At 35.3% G+C, this 26,781-nt stretch overlaps 1 protein-coding gene across 2 annotated transcripts; it reads right to left on the bottom strand.

Annotated features, from left to right (window-relative positions):
* Positions 1-26,781, bottom strand: LOC136799125 (uncharacterized). 2 transcript variants are annotated; one of them, XM_067055813.1, is made up of 13 exons: positions 26,619-26,780; positions 11,060-11,294; positions 9,917-10,201; positions 9,494-9,649; positions 6,453-6,545; positions 4,440-4,724; positions 3,447-3,602; positions 2,930-3,028; positions 2,523-2,699; positions 2,037-2,135; positions 1,217-1,246; positions 688-742; positions 1-417 (listed from the first exon to the last, which is right to left on the bottom strand). In XM_067055813.1, exons 1-13 carry the CDS (start codon positions 26,736-26,738, stop codon positions 390-392), a joined length of 1,818 nt encoding a protein of 605 aa, XP_066911914.1. In that variant the 5' UTR covers positions 26,739-26,780; the 3' UTR covers positions 1-389. The 2 variants fall into 2 exon arrangements, with proteins under 2 accessions (XP_066911914.1, XP_066911912.1); XM_067055811.1 differs by lacking the exon at positions 688-742 and having other exon boundaries at positions 26,619-26,781.

The raw sequence follows: 26,781 nt of genomic DNA, 5'->3' as shown, positions 1-26,781 counted from the left end.
TATAATGAGATACTGATCTTGTACAAAAACTTTAGAATACCATAAGAACAATATTATTTGGGAGTGCTTTTCAAACCATCGAAATAAATTTTTGACAAACAGAATCTTGCACTAGTCTACAAATTTAGAGCACCTCCCCCCCAGCATCATACAAGCACTGCAGAAAAAGGTTACCAAATCACCAATAACAAATCTTGGTCGTATTTGAGGCGGTAGTCGTTAAATCGTTTCTTTTCAAGCACCAACACTCCATTGAATCTTTATACATCGCACCAATATAATTTGACGCCTGAAAAGGCTGATAATGTCGACACAAAACATAACAGATATAGCCGGAATATACGCTATTTTTTTGTTCACCGACGTTAGGATCGGAGGGTACATTGACTTCAACGTAGTAAAGCCAGTTCAAACAATCTATAAACAAAATTCATAAAAAAATTAATTCTAATTCATCTATGACTACTTATTAAAGGTATAGAGGTTTTTCATGTTATATTAACTTGCGTAATTTTCGCCATTGTGGAAGCAAACTTTCGAATTTGTAGAGGCGCTCCCTCACACATATTGAACATTTGCTTCCATAATGGCAGAAGTTACGTGCAGGTTTTTTTAAGAAACTAGTTTTACCAAGCAGCCTCAATGTTTCTTAAGAAATCGGCCTTTTGAGCCTTAAATGTGACTTACATGTTTCTAAACTTTTTGACATAATCAGCCTCATGGAAAGCTGGATTGGAAGGTTCTTAAAAAAGCCGAATTAAAAAATGTTATTTTCTCATTCTCATTCTCAGCATGTTTCTTAGATTTTAGTTTTTAGGCATTCTGAGCCTCATGTTTCTTAAAAGTGTGTTTCTTAAAAAAAACGTGTAACTTGATAAAAGATGAAGAATCTCTACATTGAACGGACTCAAGTATGTTGAACATTGTGTATAGTAAGCCCATTCGCTTTCATTGTGCGCTAATTTTTAGTTGTCACCGATCAAACGAACCTTGATAAGCGGTATGGAGCTCCAAAGAAGCTCAAAACTGCCAAACTATCCCCCAGACAATTACCCCAGGAAAACTAACTACTCAACTAAAGCCCAGTCACCATATGTCAAACAGTTTTTGTGATCTATTTCTTTGAGACATTTCTTTTCCATAAAGCAGAATCACTATTTTTTTTTTGTAGAATGAAGGCGAGAGGTTGCAACACGACGCGAAACAACGAGCTTACCTTTGTACGGTTCTGATCTTACATGATCGCCTGAAAAAAAAACACACCAAAATTTCTTGTAAATAAGTAATTCTTTAAATGTTCTTTGACATCAAATGTATTCATTATATGCACCATTGCAATGTCTTCTATGTACCTAACAGCTGATTGGTTGAAAGTGACGTATTGACTGATTTTACGTCACTTACAACCAATCAGCTATTGGGTCCGTGATGTAATGTCAGAAGACATTGCAGTGGTGCATATCATAAATTGCAAAAGGCAATTTTAGTTTAATAATGAGGAGGAGGTATTTTCAAAATATTTTTTGAGCATATTCCTTTCGAAATTCGCCGAGGCTGAAATACTTAAAATTCTAAGCAAGCAACATGAGAAGATTGTGGACATCTTTTTTGATTTTTTTCATACATATTCTTTTTATAAGCAATTCCGATTTTCGGGTCAAGGCTGGGGTTGCTTAGCATTCTAGCTCATTTTTTGAAAAAATTGCGTTGATCAACCCTGATATTATACCATATTTATGCTTATTGGGTCAAGGGCTATCGTTCTGACATGCTTAGATTATCTAAAAAGCTTTTACTTTAAGAGATAGTTAAAAAATTGGCTAATTTCAGGGCTCGAGCCTTTGTGTTTATAAAAAAATGTGTCAGTGTCTACATACAGACGACGATAAATGATATAAAGTTAGCATAAAGATGTACATAGGAAGTACCTACATTAATAACTTGGGTCGCTTATAAAATAACGCGTACGAGACAGTAATCGTAATTAAAAAATAATTTTTCCAACCAGTTCGTACGAACATTTCGTAGTCAAATACCTGTAATGGAATCGACATGATGTGGTTCTCTGAAGAAGGCAGTTCTGTATTCTGATGAGTAGTGAGTTATGTAAGCGCTGTTTGCACACCAACATCTTTCTAAAATAAAAATTCAAACCTTATGTAATTTTGTAACTAGTCCAAAAAAACTCTTAAAGGTGATGTTCAGACGTTTGCGGTTTTTTATCGCTCCCAAACGAAACGGTCCATAAACACTGTGTGAACGTCAAAATTCAAAATGTCAAAAAATAAGACGTTAAAAAGCAAAACAGATCGAAAAAGTTTCGCTCCACTATTTTTATCGAAATGGAACTGCTACGTTTCGTTGCTCCAAAACGTTCCGAAATCAGTGTGAACACTTCTTATCCATAACAAATACCAAACAGGAGCGATACGAAACCGTAACGTCTGAGCATGGTCTCAGTGAAAAAATCTAATCTCCCGTGAAAAATTAAGAGGAAGGATTCAAAATGAATAAGGACATACTATTTGATGCGCCCCATGTTACAGCATTGTAGATTTGTCTTTTTAACACAGCATTCCAAAGGCAATAATCGAGGCAATCTTTATAAGTCCATACATTGTTTCCATAAGATGCTGTGATTTCGTCCTCATCATTTCCTGACATACCATACGAAACGCCGACCAACACAGTAGGCGGATCTATGGTTAAAAAAATGTTTAATAATGAACGCCCTGGTCTTGGAGAAGTAATTTTTGTCATTTCTTTCTTTGTGAACAAGAAAAGTTTCAAATGAATTTGTTCGATTTCTGATCACTTTACTCACTCCTTCCTGGGTTTTTTTGATTTTTATATCAAAATCATTGCAAAATAGTTTTTTATTTGTTTTGCTTTGATTCTATTCAAGCTTCAGCCCTTAAATGAAATTTACCATAATAGCTTGGCGCGTATTTAAATATGGTGGTGTTATAAAGCTCCTTCCCAGGACGTTCATCAATAAGTAGGGCATTACTTTCGCACCAACATCTCACTGAAATGATACAGAAAAATAAAATATTATTACAGTTGACAGACGTGGGAAAAACGCAGAGGAAAGTATTATACTCTTTGTGGAGACTGGCTTAAGGGGCAATTTTTGACTGAAAGGGACAGAACATCTGTTTCAGTTAATGATATTATTTCATCGTATGCCATGTCAATGATACCATTAAAATCTGAAATAGTTAGTGTGTAAACATTTACACCCGGGGTTGCATCTAAGCACAGAAATCACTGCAGAGTCGCAAAAAACGCAAAAATTGCAATTGTCGAAAAGTTTTGGAAAAAAGTAGAAATTTCGGTGAAAATGGGTCAAAGTTTTAGGGAATTTTTTTTTTCAAAACAGGAGTCCCCCGTGGGGTTTATTTTACGACCATCTGCAAGGGGGTTTACACCACAATAAAACTTACATTTTCCATTGTGATACGATGCTCCATTGTAAGAAGGGTTGGTCGATAGACTTGCCGCAAGACAGAACCTATAACACGCATCCCAACTGTCCATTGTGCCTATCAACATCTTTGACCAGCCAACACCACCGTACGCATCTCCAACCTCGGGTGGATCTGAATAATTTCAAGAAAATAAAAGCAGAAAGGTGAATATATTGGTATACAGTGTAGATGGTGGAGTTCGATCAGCAAAGTGGCGGAAAATTTGATTAATTTAAAAACAGGGGAAAGAGAACTCAGGGGAAGCCGAGATAAATGCAGGGTATATTTGTTAGAGTAAGTTTTTTTGCTCAGAATTTCGTTCTATCCGCTGGTATTGATCATATCTTTTGAATCTGGTTTTTGAAAATCGTTGATTTTTAACCAACTCTTATAGTTTTGCATGAAAAAAGTTTTTTGGTCATAAAAATTGTTATAGGGCGTTATTCATGTACCCTGCCTCAAAAAACTCATCTATTGCCCTCAAATACATTCTTGTTTCGTAAAAAGCGAGAAAAAAATTATTCCAAAAATCGTTATCACGGGTACACAGGAATATGGTCCCTTACTAAATGTGCTTTAAGTTTGGTCAGTAAAAATACATAGGGTCTATAGGTACCCCAAAATTATTAGAATTTTAAAGTAGCCCCCCAACTTTGATTTACCCCCTTTTTATAAAGTCTTCTGAATGAAATGGTTCGATTCAAAATTTGAAAATTTGGTTAGTTATGGAAAATACTATACAAAAACAGCCCCTACCTGAACTAATGAAAATGCAGATGTCCCCAAACATATCAGGTACCCCCTAAATTTAAGAATACTTCCAGGTAACTGGCTTTTTTAAACCTTTTTTTTTTAGGTACCCCCAAATTACTGGGGGGTGGACCTTATGAAATAGCGAGGGTAAGATGAAAATCATAAGAACTTTTTCTACAGAGCTCCAGTTGGTTAAAGTATAAGCTATAAACTTACCTATAATATACGACCCTGTCTCCTTTGGTTTTTTAAAGATGCAAACACTGTAGGAGGATGCTTCATCTGAGCCAACAACCAGTATATTCTTGCTGCATAAACAATTTCCATTGTTTCTATCAACAAGCGCCGCATTTATTGATTGATCACTTGTTAAGAACTTATTGTAACATATTTCAGAACAATTCTCCATCCCCGTATTTCCACTATACACTAATACAGGCTGTGATTGGACTACAGCGTGAACGTTTCCAATGATAACATTTGAACCATTTGACGAACAATCTAAAACAACAAAACAATAATTTTAAACAAATGATTACGAAAAATATTACGATTTTTGACTTTTAGTAGGAGTGGGCTATAGGGTGATTTTTCAAAAAATGTCAAACTAAATTTTTTTGAGGTCTAAATTATAAGTGTAGACAGGATCAAATAGAATTTTTGAACAAAAATGAAGAAAAAAAATGTGGGAAGCCTTTTTGTAGACTAAGGTTTGTGCCCTCAAATTAATCTTTTTCCATCTACCCAACTACCCAAATTATGTTGGAAATGAGACACACAGTCAAATTTGGCACATTCACTTCTCAGGGACAGAAATAAAGTATATCAAAACATTTATTCGAGAAATATAATTTTGGACATTTTGGGCGTAGCCCAAAGGCTTTACGCAGGCAAAAAAGAGGAAGGCTTGACTATAAAGGCGAGAAAACATTCTTTCCTGCTTAAATTTGGCACATTACCTCTTCAGGTGAAGAATTGTCAGTGTAAATTGTGAAATCTTAAAATTTTTATTTTTCCTACCTAGGATTCGTCCTAAATATATGAAAACTTGACAACCTTTTATTTCTATGATCTTGAACAACAGAAAATCCATCAAAATTTGTGTTTGTGAATTGTAAGCACTTCTTTTTATATCTGAAATAATGTAAATTCTCGTAGAACTGCCGAAAATTTGCTATGTGAAAAAAACACTTAATTTAACACTACCTCAGTGAAGTTCAGAAGACGTAAAAAGGGATCTGAAAGTGGAAAATTGAAACTTTTACATGAATTTTGACTCTGAAAGGCTTCAAAACTGTTCTTGAATCAAGAATACTAATTATTCTAGAGGGAAATTCAATTGAATTACACGATTTATGAATGAGCCCTAGCCCGTCTATATTTCCCCTTTTTTTGCGGACATCGAAACAATTATTTACGAAATAACGAACTTACTTTGGGAAATATTCTCAGGATTCGTCAAGATAGATAACTGAGGGTAGGTATGTTAAACTTTAGGGCAAAAATATCATTCGAAAGTTTTCTAGAGCTACCCAATCCTTTTTGCCCTTTTTGGGGTTTGGCCACGCCCTAAAACGTCCGATAATGAAAATTTTTAAATAATACTGACAAAATGTTATTATTGTTATTCAAGGAGGACTTGTACCAAATTGCAGCAAAATTGAATGATTTTTAAGGTTTCCAGGTCAAATTGGTAATTTTTTTGTCATACTTTATATGAGTCTAATAGGGGGCCAGAAAAGGGGCTCCCACATTTTTTATATTTAAAATATCTCAAATATTCTTTTTGATCCTGCCTTATAGATATGCCATACGGCTGCATACGGAGCTAAAGAAAATTTAGTTTGACATGATTTGTCGAAAAAAATGAAAATGACCCTATATAACCCACTCCTACTTTTAGATGCTTTTCATGGTAAAAAGAATAACTTTTAAATAATTTCAAAAACTGAATTTATAACGTAAGAGCCATCATTTTTAGAAATTTGAAATTTTCATATCTCAATTTTGAAAAGATGGTAGGCCATAGTATTTGGAGGTTATATTCGAGACTACAGATAATTTCTTTGAGACAAAAACTCTGCAACTATCTGATAAACATTTGGAATTATTAGTAGATTATTATTGGTCTTACCGATCAACTAATATGAATCTGATTTCGTTTCGAAAGAAAGGGGCTTATTTCTCAAGCAAAGTAAAACAGAAGAAATCCAATCCTGATATTCTTACCGGGTTTAAAGTCAGGTGGCGAACGAAAAATTGTGGAGACATAGGATGAACTACCCGTAGTTGAATATGCATTAGATTCACAATAGCAGTTCACTAAAATAACAAGTGATACTTTTATGGACCTACCTGGTTATGCATTTAACACATATAATTGATATCTACATAAGCGTGACCATTAAACAATCATTCAGAACACAAATAGTGACGATCTATTAAAATTAGTCGTTTTTTTCTTATAAAAAAAACACGTTTAGAAACCAAAATTTCATGCTCTTGAAATATATTCTTTCATATTCAAGACTTCGAGAGCAAAAAAAACATATCTCATAAAAAAATTCAGTAATTTTAAGAACATCGATGTATGCTTATTAATAGTGGGTCTTATAAATAAATATGCGTTTTTTGAGCTGAAAAATTCTTTTTTTACAAAAATTTGCTTGAGCCATCTTTTACCTACTTTCATGCAAAAAGTCAGAAAATAACAAGTCCAAAAAACCCTATTCTAGCCGTTTTTTAGCTGAAATTTACCCCAAAATCTTTTTTCCAAAAATCGAGCTCCGCCACATTCGAAGGTTTATAGTTATGCATCTTTGTGCAAAAAATCATAAAGAATAAAGGAGCCAATCTCGAGAAAAGCTAATACCTAAGTAATTGATAATGTGCTTATAAAAAAATATCGAATTTGGCCAGTTTTTCTATAAAAACAAGCCAAGCAACCAAAATTTCATGTCTAAACACATATATTCTTTAAAAGTAAGCCCTAATGAGCAAAAAAAAACATCTATCTCATAAGAAAAATTGAGTAATTTGACTAAGAACATTGATGTATGCTTATTAATAGTGATTCTTATAGATGAACATGCGTTATTTGAGCCAACAAAATTTTTTTGCAAAAATCTGCTTGAACCATCTTTTACCTATGATGGTACCTTACTTTCCTGCAAAAAAATCAGAAAAAATTAATGATCCAATTTTTCACAAAGTCCAAAAAAACCATTTTTTAGCCGTTTTTTGGCCCAAATTTGTCCAAAATTTTTTTTTTTTGGAAATCAGGCTCCGTCACATTCGAGGGTTTATAGTTATGCATCTTTGTTCAAAAAATGTAAGGAATGAAAGAGCCAATCTCGAGAAAAGCTAAGACCTAAGCAATTGATAATGTGCTTATAAAAAAATATCGAATTTAGCCAGTTTTTCTATAAAAACACGCCAAGCAACCAAAATTTCATGTCGAAACACACATATTCTTTAAAAGTAAGCCCTCCTGAGCAAAAAATACATCTATCTCATAAAAAAATTGAGTAATTTGACTAAGAACATTGATGTATGCTTATTAATAGTGATTCTTACAGATAAACATGCGTTTTTTGAGCCAACAAAATTTTTTTGCAAAAATTTGCTTAAACCATCTTTTACCTACGATGGTACCCTGCTTTCATGCAAAAAATCAGAAAAAATTAACGACCTGATTTTTCACAAAGCCCGAAAAACCCGTTTTTTAGCCGTTTTTTGGCCCAAATTTGCCCAAAAAATTTTTTTTTTGAAAATCGGGCTCCGTCACATTCGAGGGTTTATAGTTATGCATCTTTGTGCAAAAAATTAGAAAAAACTAACGAGCCAATCATGAGGAAAGCTAATAACGAACGAACGAACGAACGAACGAACGAACAGACGAACGGACAAAGGTTAATTTATAGGACCTCCACCGGGGTAGGTCCAAAAAAGAACACAAACATTGTTAGGATTTAACGGTAGTAAATTACAAACATTGTAAAACAATATCTCCTGCAGTGCCGAAAAAATAGGATTTATTGCGTCAAAACACTTGAAAGGCGTCTTTCTTCGAAAATCCTTTAAGGGATAATCAGATGGTTTTAATATTTGGCATGTGGGATCCTTCTATTGTCCTGAGCAAAATCTCAAAATATCATGCCTAACTATTTTCCGAAGTCGAGATACTTAAGTTACAAATTTTTGACTTTTAGGATGAAAGCAATAGAATTTCAACGTAAGAACCGTGATTGAACGAAATGAATGAAAAAAATTTCAAATTTCGATATCTCGATTTTGGAAAATTACACAAAAATTTAAATTCTAACCAAAAATTTTGATTTCTTATTATTTTTTGAAATAACCTCTATTTTTTGTCTAAAAAATACCATTTTACCATGAAGGTAATAAAGATATAGATTGAGAGAAAACGTCTCGGTAATGATCTAAATGGTCGTTGATATCTTTTATAAATCTATTCAAAGCGGCTTTTCTTTGATGTACCATCAATGGAAGCAAAAAATATAAATTTATAACTTTATAAGAACAGAAAGAGACTGTTTGGTTGATTTTGAAAAACTTAATTTTGCCGAAAATCCTTGTTAAAATGCGATTTGAAATAGTTTCAACTGATTGTAAGACTAAAAGAGTATATTAATTTCATAGGGACACATTTTTGGGCTGGCATTTTGTTAACATCACATTATCATTGAAAGTTTCTTATCTTAAAATCTTCACGTCTAAGTGGGCAGCGGTTTTCATACTCTGACAAAATGATCGATACAAGGTTCCTAATCGTAACACGTAATTCTTTTTTAAATCTATCGATGGCTTTATGGGCAGCTTCCCCTAGAAGTTTGGAGTATTGTGCTTGTTAGGGCTTATTATGTGAAGTTTTCTTCAATTTTTCATGACAAGGCTATTATATTTCAATATACTTGTTAAAAATGTAATGTCTTTTCATTCATCTTAAATATTCCCACGAGTATACCCAAAATTAATCATCTTATTCCCAAAGCAACCAAACAGCTGTTTGCTTCCGATGATAAATCAGAATAGAACAAAAGGCATTGACTCTCCATCTATATTTATTACCTTCATGATTTTACCAACCGCTTGCAAAAATTACCAATAGTTCTCTTCTCAATCAACGGATGTAACACACGCTATTTTGTTTTGAATGTTTGCAATGTTATTTTTTGCAGACTAAGAATTTGTTTCAAAGGCAATATAAACCTCACATCTGACTTTAAAAAGTTTTTTTGTGTACTTACAATTGGAAAGTCTATAGGTTGCGCCATTATATTTTGGATGAGTTGTGAGACTTTTTACTATACAATAATCGCGACATTCTTCCCAAGAAGATTTTTTGCCAATCAAATCCTCAGACCCATCTATGCCATAGCCATCTCCACTCCTGATTGTAGCATCTGAAAATTTTGAGAAAAAAAGCTATATCATGAAACAAGACAGCAGCGAAGGGGGTAAATATGAAACCTTCTTTATCTGGTCAAGAGCTCCTATTTTTCCGTATTTTCGATCTTTCAATCGGAGAAATTTTCCCAATTTGTATTTTTTCTCCATTTTCTAGGCAATTTTATTCAAAATTAGATAACGGTTTTGTGCTCTTTACTACTGTATAATAATAAATCAGTTAAATTTACAGTTTAATGGTGGCACGTGAAAAACTAACTTACTTTCATAGAACAACCCTGTGTCTTCTGCTTCTTTAAAGATACATGTACTGTATAATATTGTATTGGAATCAACAATAATGACATTCTGCTGACATAAACAACTTCCATTTTCCTTGATGAGTATAGCTGCATTAATTCGTGAGTTATTTGCGGACATGGACAGATTTTTACATAAAATTGAGCATTCAGGCAACGTATTGCTCCCGACACCTATCAATACTGTTTGCGATCCAGTGGCAGATAAACCCGTTCCATTGACCAGATATGGACTATTTTCAATGCAATCTGTTAGATAAAAGTTATAAATAGTTATTTCAATATAAGTCTCACCTAATGCCAAATATTTTTACTTTACTAATACTGTTTCTATTTAGATATTCCTTGTATTGTATAAATTTTGATTTTGCGTGTAAATAGTTATTTGTTAGTGCAGCCTAGTGAGTAAGACAGGAAGTCAAATTGGATTTAAAGGTTTTTGATTAATATATTTTAAAAACTGGGGATATGATCAAAAGATTTTATCAGATAACATTGAGCCGACAACTTAAACCATTTTATTTTGACTATACCGCGTGGTCCAAAAATAAACTTCGGATGTTTGGTAAGGCCTTTGAGCAAAATGGATCAACATGAATGATGAGAAAGAGATAAAATGGAGCTGAAATAGAAATATCTTAAACACAATTTCAGTTTTTGTTTATGAAAAAAATATATTTATAAGGCTATAAATCAATTGTCCAAATGTAAAAAGTAACACATCAAAATTTAAGTTAGACCAGCCCTAATTTTAATAAATCAACCTTACAGATCACTTTGATAGCTTTAAAGCCATTTGAAATACTTAGGATAACATCCTAAGTTTTTTTTTACCACCCGGCATATTTCAGACTAAAAATATCATCTCCAGCTCTAAAAGAAATGACGTTAAAACATTCAAAACAGTCAAAATCCATATCTACAAAAATCATTCTCATACACACTCATAAACAAATGCGTACAGCTCCTCTCTAAAATTAAGTTTTAAAAATGAAACAGTATCAAAGCTTGAGAAAACAACTCTGTTCTACTTTTTTCAGACAAACTGTATAGATGACAAAAAAAGATGATAGCAAAGAATTGTTCAATTCAATGATACATCATTACCGTGTGGTGAATAGGTGATTATAACAGTTGTCTGGGGCTGGGTGGTTGTTGTTGTGGTTGTTGTTGTTGTTGTTGTTGTTGGAGGCTTGGTGGTCGTTGTTGTGTGCTTTCCCGTTGTAGTATGCGTTGTAACTGTAAAGGGGTTTTCAATTCTAGGTGTTACTGTTATTGGTATTGGTGTAAAAGGATTACGTACTTCAAGTAGTTTAAGAGTTGGAGTAGCCTCAGCAGCATCCTGAAAATCAAAACACATATCAGGCTAGTCCATTTTAATTGTGATTTTTAGCAGCTACCCTTTGCTGGAAATATTTATATCCCAAATATCTTAAATATTATTGATTAGAGGTAATTCTAAATAAAAAAGACACCTAAATCAACTCCAAAAAAAGTTTTTGTTACCTGAGAAAATCACCACACTTAGCACACATACAACATCCATCACTTAGCAAGTATACTACCATGTAATCCGAGTCAAATATCTTAGTGTAATAAGAGGTTGTAGTATACTCTGTGGTCTAAATATGCCACAGTTAGACCTGACTGAATGGAATATTATTTTGTTTCTTTGCAGCAACAAATCAATAAACCTTTTGCTAATCAGGTCATGTTGAAAAATCACTGTAACTTTGTGTAATGCCAACATACTTCGTCTTTTAAATGTCTATAAATAACCTTCTGAGTAAGCTGTTTAAAAGAATCACTCTAACTACTTTGTACTTTTTAGACAAGATAGCTGCTATGACGGAATTAGACAAGGTATGTCGGCATTACACAAAGTTACCATAAAAACTCCAGGATTAAAACCACGACACATTATTACATAATTATTTTAAGTGCACATTAACTTAACTTCCCACTTTATTTTGATGTTGGAGTTTTTAATTATTCAACATGACATCCTGATTAGCAAAAAGTCTATTTATTAGAGCAGACTCTCCCACTCAATCCAATCGTTAACTTTTTCAAATAGATGACCAATCGATAATCAGTCTATATGTATCGGATATCGAGTAGTTCTGAAAATCTATAGACAATCAATAATCAGGATTTTAAGGGAGGAGATTGATTATTCATCGATTGACTCTAAGAAGATTAATTGACCACAGTCAATAGCCAATTGATGAAAAAACAATCGATGATCAATCGGTACTCAATATTTTAGAGTACGCTGGATTACCTATCAATTATCAACATCAATCAATATCCAATTAGTTGATTGGTTGTCAATAAGTCATCGATTGGAAAAAGTTATCAATTGTATCGAGTGGAAGAGTCTGGCTTAGATGACATTATCATTAAAAAAATTATGCTACGCTGTAGTAGTTGTCGCCAATTAAGGGTTACTTTTATAAGCCTGGGAGTAACTTTCATCACTTCCAAACAGCAGACTGCTCTAGTCTGAAATTTGTCAATTTGGTTAGAATTTGAATAAGTCATGACTTTTGAGTTTTATAAATTGAGGACCAGAAAATGTTGTGGTCTGTGCATGTGACAATAGTTACCCCTCACTTATGAAAGTGACACCAATTATTCAATAGACCATTGTGCTCCCTGACCTAAAGGACTATCAAAACCTACAATGTACCGTGGGATCGGCTTACTTGCTTCAGTGGAGGCTAACATACATAGTCCTCAAATGAATGACTTAGCTGTTCATTAAAAGAGAATAGTAAAATCAAAACAAACCTGATTTACAAAATCAGCAGGTTGTAAAATGTATATCTCCTAATCATAAGTGATGTCACATATAATTATGTCTAGTATCATTATTAAATTTGAGATTACACGGCAAACAGTCATCAAGAAACATCTGAATTCTCGCCATCTTAAAATTTATGTTCTCGCATGATTTTTTATTATCCAACCATGCTGTTTTATTTACCCTCAATTCTGTCTGCGAGTAACATGCCAATACTCGCGCGGCAAATATGAGATTCTAAAAATGTAGAGTAGAGCTGCAAGCAGAAAAGATGTGTTTTGAAATTTTACTGCTTTGATTGGTCAGGCATTTGATGGCTATGCAAGTTTCCCACCATTGATGCAAGTTACCCGATTTCACGGTACAATTTTGACTATGACCCACATTATGGCCCAAACATACTCCAAACATTTTCGAGTCATGTTCAGGTCATGTTGGCCACTCAATTTTAGGCAATAAAATCGATTTTTCCCCCTTTGCAAACTTAGTGGGACATGCCCAACACTTTTTTCAGCCAAAACCGCCCATAACTTTTGATCTAGAAAACTTTGAAATATATTTGGTTTGCCTAAATTATTTTTGTCAATGTGTTGTGTGTGTGATTATCCATATTATTTGTGTCATGTCGACTAGGCTGAGAAAAATTGTGAACCCCTTAGCATCTAGCTACTGTCAGCTTAATAAAATCTGTGTGTTTCCATTTCAAGGAATTTTGCGCAAGTCATCAATGACGCAAGAAATCAACAAATAAAAACCAATATATACCAATATGTTTTCCTGTGGTATATATATATGAAGACTCCCCGGATTGGCGAACATCAACAAAATACAGAAGAAAAACTAAAAATTCACCCCCTGGGATTATTTAAAAAGAAGTATCCAATCAAATGAAGGTAAAGCGCTTTCATCCAATCGGAAAGGGGCCGTCCATATAGTACGCACGCAAAGATTTTCCAAATATTTGACACCCCCTCCCCCCTTGTACGCAGAGAACAATAGAAATGACTTCATTTAAACAATAGATGTACGCTTTTGCTAAACCCCCCTCTCCCCCCTTCACTGCGTACGTACTATATGGATGGCCCCAAAGGATTCTTTGAAAAATAACATTCCAATCAAATTCCCGCTTTTGTTTGAGAACTAAAGATAAGAAAAAATTCATCCTTTAGAATCAACGATTGAAAGAAATAAAGTTAAATGACTACTCGTTATCCAAGGTGTGGAAAAGCCATTAGCGCCAAAAAGTAGGGCTAGTCATTAACCGTCATCATACATGGCAATCTCATTGGTTGAAATTTTAGAAAGACTTTCCGATGGAGCGAATTACGGAAGCAACTGAGAAGAAGAGACCACTTTTGCTTTAATTGCAGATTTCAATATAAAAATTGCATGGGGAATACCGTCAACTGCTCTAACTTGGGACTATCTGACAAAACATGGAACGGCAATTCGACCACCATTTCACCGAACCTCCAAAGTCATTTGATTTGAGTTAATGAACGGCGTATTAAAAAATACACGATTTCACTTTCGCACCGAGTAGGCTTTTAAATCGAAATATGAAAAAAATCCATAGAGTGGAACACAGGCGAATGTCTGGAACAAAGAAGACCAAATTAGTGGCAAAACGATGGAGCGTTTGACGTCACTCGGGCGGCAAGTTACTTGTTAATCCCAATAGGCGGCGTCTTCTCTGATTCTCCAATCGGCGTCCTCCCATCATTTTGAAGGAAAACAAAAAAGTTAAAAAAGGCGCGCTATCAGTGAAAGTTATCGTGACATGCTATGACAGAAAGTATGATTGATAAACTTGGAAGAGTTTATATCAAAACAAATTTGTTGTCAAAGAGATTTAACAGTAACTAAAAATACAGGCCAGATATCTAACAGTCCCATGTTTCGACCAATCATCCCAAGTTAGAGCAGTTGACGGTACTTCTTTCAATGTGTATTATGTGTCAACAATGTAAGCATTTTATTGTTGGGATAGAAAGAGAAAAGAGGTAAGTCTATCCTAGCCTAATTGTCAGCTGTCAGGGGGCGTAAAAAGAATGTGAGAGCTTATTTGTATCAAAAGCAAAACACACGATATTTATTACCAAGCTGACTGTAGAGTTTTTAGCACAGTACAAGAGCAGCCACCGGCTAAGAAGTATGAAATATCTGTTCTTGAGGTCCCTTTCTCCTGGAAAAAAACTATCTGTTCTGTATCCTGGGCTCTCCTGGATTACCGTGAGATCGGGTAACTTGCATCAGTGGAGGCTAACATGCATAGCCCTCAAATGAACAACCTGGCTGGTCATTAAAATACAAAGTTAAATCAAAACAAAAATAGTAGAGTAGAGCTGCGAGCGGAGCTGCATAGTTGTATTTTAATGACCAGTCAGGTCTTTCATTTGAGGGCTATGCATGTTAGCCTCCACTTAGCCACACCACCAATCTCACGGTATATATATCATCTGTCCTGGGAAAAATGGGACTCCTGAAAAATGTATATCTGTTCTCTAGAAATATTATGCTCCTGGAAAAATATAATAGCGCTATTCTCTAAGAAAGTTAATGCGCCTAGAAAATGAGACCTTTTAAGAAAATTATGAAGCTCCCTGGAAAAAAAATCTGGCATCTGGTTGTGTTTTTCACAATTTAGCTCCTGGAATTTTTGAACAAACTGTTCGCTGGAAAATTGTATTGATTTTAAGAACAGATGTCTTTAAGGCGACCCCTTAATTTTACCTGGGTGTTTTGAGGAAAGTCTCTCCTAGATTTATCCATAAAATTTACCGTCAACTGCTCTAACTTGGAACTATTGGTCGAAACATGGGACTGTTGCATATCTGGTCTGGTTGGCAAACAATATCATCCACCAGGATGCATCCCCTCTTATTTTCTCCCTATTTTCTACTTTTCTATCTTCTATCCTGATTTTCTGACTTTCTCAAGTGTTTCTAACTGTTTTCTAAGTATTTTTCTAAAATTTTCCCGTACCGGTGAAATAGGTCTCTGAGCCCGGCTCGAACCACCAAATGCAAGCAACCTTGGTTTACAAACCCAATGCCTAGCCGCTTGCGCCAACGAGACACGACAGAAAACCGTCATTCACAAATACTTATAACGTGTAATTTACCGACCTTTATTAAGAAAGCCTACCCAGAGGTGCCAACTCTAACGCATTGAGAGTGAGACTCACGCATTTCCAGACTGTCTCGCTCAATTTTTGAAAAGTTTGATTTCTCACGCATTTTTAAATTTAGAGAAGAATTTCCTCGTTTTTCCGATTTTTTGAAAAAAATTTCCCCGATATTCCGAAAATATTTTCCCCGATTTTCCGATTTTTGAAAAAATGTCCCCGATTTTCCAACTTTCGGGACAAAGTTTCCCGAATTTCCGATTTTTTGGAAAAATTTCCCATTTTCCGATATCGGAAAACCGGAAAAACTGGGTTATGAATTTGAACTTTGCTTTGAAATTTTTATCTCACGCAAAATGAACCTCTCAAGTTGGCAGGTCTGCCTACCAGTGCCCCTACAAAGATCCCTACGGGATCCTAAGTTAGGTCTCAGGGTGCAGATGCCCCTAAGAAGGCCTTCAGCCTTATATTGTGACTGAACAGATATTTCAAAAGATTCTGCCGGCGGCTGCTCTTGACAGTATATACCGTGAGTGGTCCTAAATCCGACAGCCCTGCCTAAATCCGATGGGGTCTTTCAAAGATACAAAAACGTAGTCGTCTAAGAAAACAGCTATTTTTTTTTAGAATCTTCCTTACAATCTAGTTTTTATATTTATAAAATAGTCGAACGTGCGCAACGCACTGGGCTCAACTTCAGTGGCTTCAAATTATTCATAGGCCCAATTGTAGACCCCCAGATATTCACCCAAGGAACAAGTGTGCCAAATTTCAGCCAAATCGGACCGTTTTTAAAGTCTCCAAGCTGCCAGCCTCGTTTTGGTGAAAAACTCGTCCCCAGGCCCCAAAAATCAAAATTTTCGAAATATGAAAAAAACACCCCCAGATATTCACCCAAGGAACAAGTGTGCCAAATTTCAGCCAAATCCGACCTTTTTTGAAGTGTCCAGGCTGCGAGCCTCGTTTTGGTGAAAAACTCGTCCCCAGGCCCCAAAAAACAAAATTTTCGAAAAATGAAAAAAACACCCCCAGATATTCACCCAAGGAACAAGTGTGCCAAATTTCAGCCAAATCTGACCTTTTTTGAAGTGTCCAGGCTGCGAGCCTTGTTTTGGTGAAAAACTCGTCCCCAGGCCCCAAAAATCAAAATTTTCGAAAAATGAAAAAAACACTCCCAGATATTCACCCAAGGAACAAGTGTGCCAAATTTCAGTCAAATCCGACCTTTTTTGAAGTGTCCAGGCTGCCCCAAGTTTTTAGCCTCGTTTTGGGCGAAAAACTCGTCCTCAGGCCCCAAAAATCAAAATTTTCAAAAAATGAAAAAAACACCCCCAGATATTCACCCAAGAAACAAGTGTGCCAAATTTCAGCCAAATCCGACCTTTTTTGAAGTGTCCAGGCTGCCCCAAAGTTTTAGCCTCGTTTTGGCGAAAAACTCGTCCCCAGGCCCCAAAAAACAAAATTTTCAAAAAATGAAAAAAACACCCCCAGATATTCACCCAAGGAACAAGTGTGCCAAATTTCTGCCAAATCCGACCTTTTTTGAAGTGTCCAGGCTGCCCCAAAGTTTTCGGACGGACATACAGACATACAGACATTGTCAGATTATAGCTCAACTGAAGTTGAGAAAAAAGATTGCTGACGTGTGGAAAGGAATTTTGGTATGACTGATCCTTTTGTTTCGATAATAACATCAAAGCAGTATTAATTTTCTTCTCGTTACTTTCTTTCCTTTTCCTTTCTTATAAGTTCACCCTTTCCCTCGCCACTCTCAAAGCGTGGTTAGCTCAAGCGGTTAGATCGTCTGTCTCATATGCACAGGGCTCCGAGTTCGATTCCGATGGGTGTTCAATTTTGCATTTCTTCAATTTTCTTTTTTTAATTCTCTTTCTTTTATAATGAAGGTCAATCAAACAAGTAACTAGCATATATTACCTCCGCTCTCTGTCTAAGGTTTAGATAAGCTATGATAGCATCACTTAATAAGAACTTTTTTAAGTTTTTTTTTCTTCAATCTTTTTTTTTGCCACAAGGCGTTTGCGCCTGCGTTTGCTGACTGACAGTTTCACTTTCACTTTCACTTTCACTTTCAGCCAGCGAGTGAGCGAGCGATTCTTTGTAAGAGAATCATCAAATAACTTCTTTCAGAATCGTCAAATAACTTCTTTCAGAATCATTGAACTTCTCGTTTTATAGTATACTTTAAAGGCAGAATAATAATTGAATTCCGGGTCAAAATGTTTGGCACTTGATCCAATCGTTTGCTTATCTTTCTTGCGTGGTCGTTATTTGAATTTCAGTATTCAATGCTTATAAAATACGGTTGTTATAAGAGTATTAAACTCCTCACTAGGAGGGAACAGATCATAGATTCGAATTGAACGCGTAATTACTAATAGAAATTAACATTACATAACGCGTCGATATCTCTTCACTCTAATGAAAATGTGATACAAAATTAAAGTGATGAGAGAATCACAAAAAAAATCAAGAATTGAAAAAATTGGACATGCATTGGAATCGAACTTGGAGCCCCTTGCATATGAGACAGACGATCTAACCGCTTGAGCTAACAACGCTTTGAAAATAGTGAGAGAAAGCGTGAACTGATAAGAAAGAAAAAGGAAAGAAAGAATCGAGAAGAAATATTAATTCCTGCTTTGATGTTATTATCGAAACAAAAGGATCAGTCATGCAGAAATTTCTTTCCACACGTAAGCAATCTACTTTTTATACTAAATAGAAAAACTAGATTGTAAGGAAGATTCTAAAAAAAATAGCTAAAATAAAAACAAACCTTTCGTTGTGACGCAACGAAGATACGTCAAAGTGTCAACTAAACTGAGAGATTTGATACATTGAACCAAATAAACCAAATAGAAATAAGAACAATTACTTCTTATACAAAACATTATTTTTTATTGCAATATGTACAACGTCATAAATGACAACAGCAGTAATAGCTAGGAGACCCGTCTACTCTCGGGTACCTAATAGCCGGGGGGTTTGGAATAAGAATGTCCTGGGTGGAAAATTTTCGAAAAATTAATTAGCGGCCCCCCCCCCGGCTATTAGGTACCCGAGAGTACTCTGTTCGTGTGATTTCGGAGTATCAACATTCAGTTAGGGAAACCATCCAGGATCCTGCGATTCTATAAGCCAGCAAAAACTACCTTAAGTCTCTTACCATTTTCCATCGAAAACAACCAAAAACATTGCTACTTCCCAAAGCCGGAGACCGAAACAAATTATTTTCCAAGATTATGGCGCCCTTTTGGATCTATTGTTAAGGCCATCTAAAATGGTGGAAAGAGTTGCGGAAAGACAAAGGTGCCCGCTACTTTGAGGGTGGTAACGCCAAAACGCCCAATATGATCTTCCAACAGAAGGCGAGTTAGTTGCCGCGCGAGTTACGTCATGCACTCCACCGCAGCGCACAACGAAGCGTGTTTCAATGAATATCATTAATTATAAGAATATCTTATGTGCTTACCTTCAGTAAACTTCGAGTGCTTCATTGAAAATGAAGAAGGTAAGAAGATAAAAAATGCGCTGGATAATTTTCATTGTAACAGTTTGGTCAAACGTTGCTGAAAGTTTGAAAAAGATTTTCCGACGCAAAAAAAGTTTCAGCTAATTAAAAACACAGTGTGCTTAGACTTACTTAGCCTGGATATCCAGACCGTAAACTATTTCACCGTCTAGTTTTTTATAATCTTGTCTCTGGTTTACGGTCTGGTCCAAGTAACTCCTCTGGCAGGGATATCTGTCCCTGCATATGCGAGTGTCTCTAATTGGTCAGTACGCGCCCAGTCACTGAGTAGAATTTTCGCGGGTTTTTTGATATTTTTTGATGTGCGCGCATAATTTATGGAAAAAGCTGACATTGCAAAAAAAGATAAACAAATGAAAATGAAAACACAGGTTCATTTCTAAACAAAATGGCTGATGGAAAGGAGCCCTTATGAATGTGGCTGACGGTTGGATGTGGTTTGAATTAGTTTTGAAAGGCTTTTGAGTTTGTAAAAGAGGTTTTATGGTAAGTAATTATGTGTGTCGAATTGAATTGAATTGAATTGAATATATTTTCGCTGCAACACAGCAGGATAACCCCTTACAAAAAAAAAAAAAGATTTCTCTAATACAATGGGGAACCTAGAAGAAACTGAAAAATTATTACAGAACTAAAGAACAAATGAATAAACGATTATCATAATATTAATAGTGACACAAAATAATGAATATAAGAAATATTTTTACTTTTATTTTATGAAAATTTCTTTGAGTAGTTTTATCTATAAAGTTCTTCCTGTTACACGACCCACCCCCTTCCACCCTGGGAAAACACACTAAGCTCATGCACACACAATTACGCACACACACACACACACACACACACACACACACACACACACACACACACACACACACACACACACACACACACACACAAAGATTATTCGTTTTCAGCTTTGTATTTGTCTAAATAGAATTTTGTAGCTAAAGATTTTAGTTCATCAGTATCAAGGTTGTGAAAATCAGTGTCAGGATGATTTATTAGTAACTCATTCCATTGTTTTGACGAAAGACGAGAGAAAGAGTTAAGTCCAAAATTTGTGGTTTTGACCGTTGAAAGTTTTAGTAGTTTAATAGCTTTGCCCCTGGTGCCAGTTTTGTGATCAATTTCATCAAAATTAAGTGTTGATAGGACATCAGATGGAAGATTACCCTGGAGGTATTTTTGAATAAATAAGATATTCATTACTTTCACCTGATCAAAGATTTTGAGTAATTTAAGTTCAGCAAACAGGGGAGTGGCAGAAGTTCTTGGTTCACTAAAGGTCATGAGTCTTAGTGCAGTGTTTTGAAGAGTAAGAATTCTATGTGTGACAGTATTGTCACACAGTCCCCAGAGTTGACTAGCATAGCGAACATGAGAAGCAAAAATTGCATGATAAATGTTTAGAAGGATGTGAACATAGTGACGAAGTTTGGATATTGCCCCATTTGCCCTTCTCAATGTAGCAGCAACGAAAGAAGTATGAACCTTCCAGTTTAGATGATTGTCAAGGTGAACACCCAAATACTTCACACTCTTACTTGGTGATAGAATTTTCCCGCAAAGCTTAATTCTTGGAATACAGTCCATCTGTCTCCAAGGGGAACGAAAAATAACAAACTCAGTTTTGCTAGCATTCAAAGAAATTTTGTTGGCATTAAGCCAGCTGACTAAAACTCTGAGATCAGCATTAACCCTCCCACAAAGACTCCATACAGTTTTTGAAAAATTTAGTAAATGAGTATCATCAGCAAAATGATATGTTTCAGAGGTTCTTATACAGCGGTGAAGATCGTTTATATACAACAAGAACAGCAGAGGACCCAAGACTGAACCCTGAGGAACTCCATGATTAATAGATTTTAAAAGGGAATTTGAGCCTGAAAGAGAAACATACTGGGAGCGGTTAGTGAGGTAAGATCGGAACCAGTCATTAACAATGCCTCTGACTCCGTAGTGATCAAGTTTTTCAAGTAAGATTTCGTGATCAACTGTGTCGAAAGCCTTTTGTAGATCGACAAATACACCACAGGCAAACCCACCATTGTCAAGATAGTTTCGGATACGTTCGACAATATTAATGAGTGTATGCTCAGTAGAGTGAGCCTTACGAAAACCAAATTGTCGAGAGTAGATTTGATTATGGTTTTCAAGAAAATCAGAAAGACGTGAGTACATCACTTTCTCAAAAATTTTTTCAATGTTAGATAAGAGTGAAATTGGCCTATAATTAGAGACTTCAAGGGGAGAACCTTTGTGTTTGAAGACAGGCACAACTTTGGATATTTTGAGAGTAGAGGGAAAAATACCACTGAGAAAGGAGTAGTTTATCAGCGCCGATATTGGCACAGAAATATCAAGTCTTAAAAGTTTAAGGATTTTTATAGGAATACTATGAGGACCACTTGCTTTATTTAATGAGAAAGAGCCAATCACCTTCGCAATTTCTTGATTAGTGGTTGGTGCTAAGAGGATGGAATGCAGATTTGGATCTTTCATGAAACTGCTGAAGTGATTGTAAGAAGGCGGCATTTTTTCACGAATAGAATCAGCTATAGTAGTGAAGAAATCATTGAAGGAATTGGCTACTTTCTCAGGATCTGATGTCAAAGAGTCACCTGTGATGATTGAAATGGGTGATTCTGAGTTAGCCCTTGTTGAGATTATATCGCGAACACCAGACCAGACTGTCTGCCTGGGTTTCCAAAGTTTTGAGATTCTGTCAACAAGGGTTCACTCACAGACTGTGTCATTCAAAACTGTATCAGACTTTTTTAGTTGCACCAGACTCTAAAATTTTAGAATCTTTGTATGTTGAGGTAAGAGTTTTTTTTTCTAAAATTTTGAGTCTGGATACCCAGGCTAAGACTTACTATGTTTGCTACATTGTCTAGACTAAAAAAAGTGCGAAAAGACACGAACGCCATTTTTTAATGAGTGATGTTATGATTTTTTTTATTGCGGCCACGTACAGGAACTTGCCAAATGTTCCTAACTGACATTTAGTTAAAACGAATAATAATTTAGAAATAACAAGAGTAGCCGGGTATTTTTGTAGATGCCAAATCTGGTCGCAGAATTCTATTGGCTGTTAAACAATTGTTGAAATCATGTGATATTATTGTTTTGATTGGAAGTGCGCGAACCTGATTGGCAATTGGCTAACCTTATCAACGGCTTTTTTGGCACAAAATTCAAACCAAATGTAAACAAATTCAAACTGGGTCAAAAATACCATACTCTCAATGAGTGGCTTCTGATGGGATTTTTGCTTATGTGGTGTAAGTTTGAATAGAGAGTATGGATCTCCAGACTACAGCAGTAACCAGTCAGGACCTCATTTCACTTTATCGATATTACGCAAACGGCAGTGTGCGCTAAATAATCTTGGTTTCGCTTTCGATTTCAAGCAAAGGTCTTAGCAACAGGGCGCGCGTACATAGCAACGGGGCTGGGTAGAAAAATCTAAACATAGAATTCAAAAAAAATACCGATCGTCGTATAAAGCACTAAAAAATACTCCCTTTCTATGTTTAGTTTGTTCTACCTTGGATTATAACTGAAAATATGTTCAAAAAAACCTTCGTCCGCTATCAGCCGCGCGGTAATCTTTGCCCACTTCAATTCTTAGATAATGAATAAGAGAGGTGCACTTAGCTAAGCCGTGCTCGCGGGCGATAAATTTATGTTTACTTATCTTGTATATTTTAGTGGTATTTATCCAATGAAAAGGATGTTGACAAAATATGCACGGCGCTGACAAAATATGCACGGCATTGGTTATGACATCATTAAACATGTCAATGTCGATTCAACGCCCGTTAATAATAATAATTTGTAGATAGTTCTTTTTATCTTGAAATTTATAGAAATACGAGAAAAAAAAGATCAAATTTAATATTTGTTTCCTATCTAGATTATATTAGCGTTAGAATACGGTAAATTTTCACGAAAAATATTTCGCGATGGCGGTACGCCCAATCGCGCCCACGGGAAAGTTCCAATTTTTAATTATCGGGAAATCGGGGAGACCGGTTCGCAACGTGGATAAAAAACGTACGGAATGAAACCTGACAAAAGGTTTTCAACCAGATTTATTCAGATAAAGCTATAAGAGGTTCATTACTTGTGGATTTTAAAACCTACATAACCAAAAACGAAAGTTGTTGGGAAGGAAAGAGTAAACGCAAGACAGAAGGTTTGGTTGTGTTGATCAGGTATGTTTTTATTCTATCCGAACTAATGTTAAAAAAGACCAAAGAGGTCCTGACTGGCAGTAACAGCATCATAAAAAGTAATAGACCTTTTTTCAAAGAGGCAACCCTGTTGAATAATTATGTAGTCCAGCCATACAAACAATGATACAACAATGCATAATTACTGTTAGCGACTCCAGAAGTCACGCAACTATCGTTGACGTCAAACCAAATGTTTCATTTTTCCGTGAACTTTGAACCCTTCTAACTTTTCTTCTATGTATGCTAAAGCGTTCCGGTTTTTACTAAAAGAAAGCCCGTGATCTTAGCTTTCCAGCGGTATATAACACTGTGGACACGGGCTAGACGGCAAATTGGTAAAATGCCGAACGTTTTGCAACATTTTGAAAATTGTTTGCCGACGGGAGAAAAGAAATTTGCAACTTTCGAAGAATAAATGTGTCTGGAAACGGAGGAAAAAGTAATTGGAGGCTGAAACTTTGTATGTTTATCAGAAAAAGGGTGAGGAATTCAAAAATCACATTCGCTAATTCTAGTTCTTTCATTTTCATGTAGTTTTTTTAACTTTTTTGCTTCTTTAGCATGGGAATGTCACAAAAAAAAGTTTTTATTTCTGCCGAAATGGATTTTCTTTTCATTTGGGGTTTCTACTTTCAGAAAAACTTATTCTCTACTCATAAGTTTTTGTTCCTCCATTTCCAGAGGCCCTTGAAAATGGGTCCTACCACCTTTTTTGACTCATTTCAACCTTTTCCAAGCTATTTTCTTCAAAAACAAAAATAAAACAATGCAATGTCTTCATTTTTCAAAAAAAGATATATCTTTCGTTATTTTGATAAATATACTAAATATTTTACAAATATTTTTATATAATAATATTTTAACACCATCAAAGAATTCTCCCTCCAAATTTGAGGTCTCTAGCTACACTAGAAAAAGAGATATGCAAAATTTAAGAAGCATGACTGGAAAATTTCTTTTTTTTCTTTTTTGACACATTTTTCGAATTTTTCCAAACTATTTTCCTAACCTTTTTTTGACATTTTTAGTCAAAATTTTGACACTAAAATTTGAATATCTTTACAACCACTTATCCTCTGGAGGCCTATGACCCCTCATTTTCTTTCTTTTTCAAAGCTCTACAAGATAGGATAGATTTTGAAAAAAAAATTAAAACTTGAAAAATCTTCTGGAGTTGCTATTACTGTTTCATGCATATTGTAATAATTATACATGGGTGTATCATTGTTTTTCTGCTGGACTACATAATTACAGTGAGGATCTTATCGCGATTCTCAGATTTACGGAAAACACCAGCTTTTTGCTGATTTTTGCCTCGATTGCCCAAAACCCGTAACCTTTTTAGCTTGAGGGAAGAAAAAAATTAGAGTTTTTGGCTTTGCCAAAAAAACCCCTAGTCAAAATTTTTTCATCTTCGCAGGATCCATTCCCAACCTCAAAATACATCTTTTTGTCTAGGGGTTTGTTTGGCAAATTCTTCCTTCGAAGAATATCGATCACTTTCGTTTTCCCCTGAAGACCGTGAGAGAAAAAATATTAGGGCCCGCGCTCTAGGCGAGCGGCCTAGACCCTAGACTCGCTTTCGTTTTGTATAATTTTATAATGACGTATAAGGTAGCGTAATTCATGCAAAAATAATATGATAATCTTTTTGTTTTTATTTTCAGGTATGCCGCCAAACATTGACGTCATCGTGTATGGATTTAGCATGAACAATAGGACCGACAGACTCGACAAAAGGAACAAACAATAAGACGACCCGAGAATCTTACGACGAGGGCGTTTTGTCTCCGCCTGATATCACGCCCACAGAAGACGCTGTTTAAAAAGCGGGGGTAGAAATAGTAAGTAAAAGCTTTGTAAGTGTTTATTTTGGGAAATATATAACCATTTTCTAATATGGTCTACAAACTAGCATTTATAGAATTTTGATAATGGAAACTTAAATATATAATGAAGAAAAAAACAAACCATTTCAATTTTGTTTATACGTTTAACCCCCGGAAAAATTATGTATTACCTATTACATAACTTTACATTTCCCGACTCGCTAACTCCCAGAGGAATTCCGATTGTAAACCCGATTGGTTAATTTCGGAACATATTCATAATGGCAGATAATTTAGAAGTGTCTAGTGGAAAGGTTGTGTGAATTTTTTGATGTCAGTATTAATTTTGTTGGTTGATGGCTTGTTGAATCTGGCAAGAAAAAAGTAAACAGGTATAGCTTTTTCTAACCAAGGATCTGAGAGATTCGAGCCACACTGAATTATTCAACAGGGTGGCCTCTTTGAAAAAAGGCAGTCAGGCACATCCTGGCAAATGAACGGGGTGAGCATTTGCATGGGGTATTCGTCACCCAGTGTAAATGAGATAGGACGTCTCAGGCTAAAAGCGTGAAAATGAATAAAAATGAACTTCAAATTAAAAATGGGAAAAAAGGAAGAAAACTGGGAACTTTATTTTTTCGTTAAAAGTTTCTTCAATCTTCGAAGACAAAATTGACCCATGGAAAAAAAATTTCATCTATGCAGTTCTTTGAAATGAAGCAAAATATTTCCTACCCGGTTCAATTGCGTGGGGTATTCAGTGCTATTACATCACTTTTGTTTTCGACCCCTTGCATTTGCCACCAATCGCAAGTGAAAAATACCCCGTTCATTTGCCAGGATGTGCCTGACTGAAAGGTCTATTATTTTTTACAATTCACACTTTTTAAATTATATACATTAATTGGCATCTTGACATTATAGCCATCTTGTTAAATGCTTCGTTTCGAGAGTTCTTGCAATAGTTTATCGTTCAACTTGGAGAGGGAATGTTTGTAAACATAGAATTTTTTTCATAAATAACAGTTTATTTGGGGGGTCGGAATTAGGACCACTCACGGTTAATCCTAGAAAACTTTCCTAATTGAACAAAAGATAAAACCTCACCTTTTTTAAACTATTTGTATATGTTATGATTGTTGCAGTTAACCCAGCAACACCAAAAAGAATGAGAAAAACATCTAAATTCTTAACAAAGAAAATCATTATCCTTGACGGAGAAGACATCTTTACTCCTTCGTTCGTTAAACCAACATGCTTGCTCGTTAGC

This window comes from Clytia hemisphaerica, unplaced genomic scaffold (assembly GCF_902728285.1).
Source record: "Clytia hemisphaerica strain Z4C2 unplaced genomic scaffold, Clytia hemisphaerica genome assembly, whole genome shotgun sequence".
Lineage (NCBI taxonomy): Eukaryota > Metazoa > Cnidaria > Hydrozoa > Leptothecata > Clytiidae > Clytia > Clytia hemisphaerica.
This window is presented reverse-complemented; position numbering and strand designations above follow the sequence as displayed.